The sequence below is a fragment of the Eurypyga helias genome, unplaced genomic scaffold, assembly GCF_000690775.1.
Source record: "Eurypyga helias isolate BGI_N326 unplaced genomic scaffold, ASM69077v1 scaffold17749, whole genome shotgun sequence".
Lineage (NCBI taxonomy): Eukaryota > Metazoa > Chordata > Aves > Eurypygiformes > Eurypygidae > Eurypyga > Eurypyga helias.
In genome coordinates this window covers 327-4496 of record NW_010270292.1, presented here as the reverse complement: position 1 = coordinate 4496, position 4170 = coordinate 327, and the positions used below count along the sequence as shown (strand labels likewise).

Here is a 4170-nt window from a genome sequence, read left to right as displayed (position 1 = left end):
GTGTAGTAAAGCCCAGCTGTAGGATTATGCCAGCCTGACATCAGAAAGGTGAGGGATGGGAGGGGTAGCACTCCTGCAGCTAGGCCTCATCTCAGAGGGGTAATGGATTGGGGAAGGTTTAGAGAAGGATACGGGCATGATCAGAGGTTAAATAGTGACTGAACAGTGTAGACATGGTTAGGCTGGAGAAAAGAAAACTATGCTCTTTAGTAAGGAAAATTGTACGCTGATGCCCTGGAGATCTTTCCTGTTCTCAGGCTTGGGATTCAGTTCCTTGGCCTTCCTGGGAGGCCAGGCAGGTATTGCTCTGCAGAGCTGGTTTCTGCGGAGGCCTGAAGTTAGCTAGTGCTAGCCCAGAAGCTACTCTTGTCCATAGGTCTGCAGAGCATCTCCAGCTGCTGTTCGTTTTGCACCCTTCCTTTTCCTCACAACTCTCCCACAAGTAAATGGAGTTTATATTCTTCCCCCTTTTGATCAGAACAGTTCATAAAATATTTTAAGATACAGCTTTTTCATCTCTGCAGACATGACTTTTGGTTTTGGTCAGAAGTGTTCTTGTTTCTTCACTGCCATTGAACTCCATCGCTAATGCAGATCACAACTGTGTATGAAACAAATTACCCTCGCTCCCACCTTTACCTCATCCTGAACAAACAGTGCCTGTAAAGGTCTGTCACAAGAGAGCTCGTGGCTTTTTGTTGCTGCCTCATGTAATCATGCGTGATGGGGAGGCTGGAAGCAGGGTTTCTAGGTTAGCGTAACACAGCCTAAAGCAAGGCTGTGTGTCCTCCCCTCTCTCCCACGCTTGTGCACTGCCTTGGTAGTTGTTTCTTCTGGAGAAGGTGTGGAGCCTGGCAGCTGGATTTCTGCCCTGCCCACCTCCACACGTACCGCTGGTACAAACGTTTCTCTCTCTGGCTGTTGCAGACGTCCAGCAGCTTGAGACTCACTTGAAGAACAAGAAAGTACGAGAACAGGAGGCCCGGGACCTGCTGCTGAATCAGCTTCGACAGCTCATCAGCACCTTCCAGAGCGCCACCGAGCAGCTGGCTTCCACTGTCGCAGCCAGCGTCCACGCCGAGGTGCAGCATCAGCTGCATATTATCGTGGGCAAGTAAGTTGGCGGCTGGGCTCATGGAAAGAGGTGTCAGTGGGAGGTATGCACGTGTGTAACACAGATCTCTGCTGAGCCGTGGAAAGCAGCCGTTTGTCACCGTAGGGCTGCGCGTCGGCCCTCTGCACAGCGTGACAGAGTGTGTGGGCTGGTGTAACCTGCCCCGTCAGGCACAAAACGAAGCCCACAGAAGGTCTCCGACAACCAGCTGTGTTGCTGCTGCGTGTGTGTGCTCAGGGCCTGCTTTTCAATGTCGCACGTGCGTGCTGGGAGGCAGAAGGACTTAGGGCAGCCCAAAATTACTCTCAATTCTGACCAGCCTTCCTGGTCTGAAACAGTCTTCTGGTCTTCTGAGGGCTTTTCTTCTCAACTCTGTGTCCTCAGGCAAGCCAACAGTTTCTGTCGGCTGCTCTGGCCTCCCAACTGCTCTGCACCCTTGGTGCTTGGCCATCCTGGTTTCAGGACGTGATCCCACCAGTGCCTTCACACCGTGGACCTGGTGGCGGGTTGCCAGACGTTGGGGCTGGCCGGTGGCCACCTGCGGGGCAGAATGCCTATTTTTTAACCACTATAGCATATGTCAGAGCGCGCTGGGGTCTTCAGTGCAGACCAGCCTTGCCAGGAAGGCTACAAACCAAGTCCTCTCATTGCACGGGCTGTGCTTGCTCCCAGCGCAGGTTCGATGCTTTCTACCCTTTGTGAGCAGGGCAGATCCCACCTCTTGGATCTAACACGCAGAGTGGAGCCTGCGCTGTGACCTGGTCTTGTGTGGAGAGGTCACAGGCCCGGCACAAGTGTGTTCTCGCTCTAAAGACGCATCTGCAGGCGGGGAAACTGCCTCTGACCCATGTGGTGTAGAAAGCTGGGCCCGTTCAGGGATGAGCCTTGCTTGTAAGCCAGAGGCATTAAAGATTTACAGCGCTGTATGAGAGAGCTCTAGTTCCCTGAAACATCTCTTCCCCGGAAAGAATGCCAGCATCTTCCACATGCACCCTGGGACATGGTGTTGCTGGCCGCAGAGCTCCCTTGTGCACCCTGTTTCCGATGCCTGTGCCTCAGAGCCATTTGTATTAACCCTTGGGAGCCACGCTACGCTGAGCAAGTGCTTTCTCACTGGTACAAGCTTTGTGCAGTGTTGTCCCTCAGTTCTTTGTTTTCAGAGATGCCTTTGGGTTTTGTTTATCTTTTTAGCATGCAGGAGTCGATTTTGGCGCAGGTGCAGAGAGTCATTAAAGGAGAAGTGAGCCTGGCCATGAAGGAGCAGCAGGCCGCTGTCACCTCGAGCATCGTCCAGGCAATGCGCTCGGCAGCCGGGACTCCCATCCCCGCTGCTCACTTGGATTTCCAGTCTCAGCAAACTCACATCCTTCAGCTGCTTCAGCAGGGACACCTCAACCAAGCTTTCCAGCAGGTACCTAGGCTTCCTGGCAGTGGGCATCGCTGCTCGTGGGGGAAAAGGCCTCCTTGGGGTGGGGACCCACAGCAATTTACACAGGACTTGGCTGGAAAGACCTGTGGCAGTGGACTGCTCGAGGGCTGCAGTTGCACTCTTGTGCACGTCAAGCCAGAGCCATGCAAGTTCCAAGTTCCAGGGCGGTTCAGTTCCTCCCTGCGCTGTCAGGATGGCGTCAGCACTACGGTAAGCTGGAGTGTTTTGCCATCGGCCGTGGCACACCCCTGAAGAACAGCAGCTTCGTAAGCCTCTCTGGGCAGACCTACCAGCTGGGGCCTGACCTTGCCTGTGCCTTTGGATATGTAGGCAGATCCATTTGAGCTGCAGCTGATAAACTCCTCTGGAAATAACAGTGATGCTGTGCCAGTGGGCTGGCTCTGTGCTGACTGTAACCTGCTCCCCTCTCTCTGGCTGCGGTCTGTGCTGCTTAGAACAGACATGCTCATCCCCTGAGTGTAGACTGAAGCCTAAACAAGGTCCTGCTTACATGGACAGCAGGGTTTTCAGGGAATCCCAACTCTGGTTGGAGGTGGCGAGCCACTGAGCTGCCCCGAGACAGAGGGCTGCCTCGTGCTCTGCTGTGCCCCTCACCTGCCCCTTTGTTTCCTCTTCATTTCTGACTGTGTCTTCCTTGCAGGCTCTAACAGCAGCTGATCTCAACCTGGTCCTGTATGTCTGTGAGACCGTGGATACCCAGCAAGTATTCGGACAGCATCCCTGCCCGCTGTCCCAGCCTGTGCTGCTCTCTCTCATTCAGCAGCTCTCCTCAGATTTGGGTACTCGTACGGAACTGAAGTTGAAGTGAGTATGATCAGAGTGCCCGCTCTGAGCCTAGGCAGGCCTGCCCCTGGCTTTAAATTCACCGCCTGCAAGGGGAAGGTGGTGCTTCGACAGAGGTTGGAGCTTGTGTAGCCCTTTACTGGCACGTGAACAGCCAGTAATGACTTGGAAAAAAGAGGGAGACGTTGCTACGAGAAGCCTTGGTGCCTGGAGGTAGGAGGGGTGCTCTAACCTCCTGGTTTGTAGCCCGTACACATTATTTGCGGTCTGTGCAGCTATCTCTTTGCACCAGGGAACAATTCCCCTGGCAAAAGGAGGGGTGGTGCCGTGTGTCCTGGATAGCTCAGTATCCAGAGCGAACTTTACTCTGTCCTCAAATCTGAACCCGTCGCTGCACTTGGTGTGGGCAGTTTCTCATCGTGGCTGCCAGATGTGCTCGGTGGGAGGTGGCAGCAGGAGCTGCTGGAAACAATGTCTGTTACATGTTCCACGAGTCAAAACCCTGTTACTGCCCTAAAAATCTACCTTGTTAAGGTACCTGCAGGTTTTGACCCTTGCTTGTACGGAAAATGACTTCAGCTGAGTTTTTAACTCAGCAGCAGGGGTAAAGCAAGCTAGAAAAACTCAGAAAGAGCCTTAAGGTACAGACGAGCTGGTCGTCGGGGCTGAGCTGCTGCTCGGTTCAGGATGGCCTGTTGGTGACCGCGTTGCCGTACTCTCCAGCTGCGCTTTGCAAGTTCGTGGCTCCTCTGAACTTCAGGGCAGCTTGTTGGTACAATTCTTGCTCTTCCCTCACCCCTTCCCGGAGAGACACTGAAAGACG

The 4170-nt window shown here is 53.9% G+C and overlaps 1 protein-coding gene across 1 annotated transcript in view; it reads left to right on the top strand.

Moving 5' to 3' along the window:
* The window catches only part of EDC4 (enhancer of mRNA decapping 4), a gene marked incomplete at both ends in the record, with an annotated part of 30661 nt that extends 27293 nt beyond the window's left edge, over positions 1-3368 (top strand). Inside the window, 3 exons of the mRNA XM_010158398.1 lie at positions 928-1114; positions 2306-2525; positions 3205-3368. Coding sequence (XP_010156700.1) covers positions 928-1114; positions 2306-2525; positions 3205-3368 — 571 coding nt within the window. The remainder of the gene's footprint in view (positions 1-927; positions 1115-2305; positions 2526-3204) is intronic.
* Between the last annotated feature and the right edge of the window lie 802 nt (positions 3369-4170).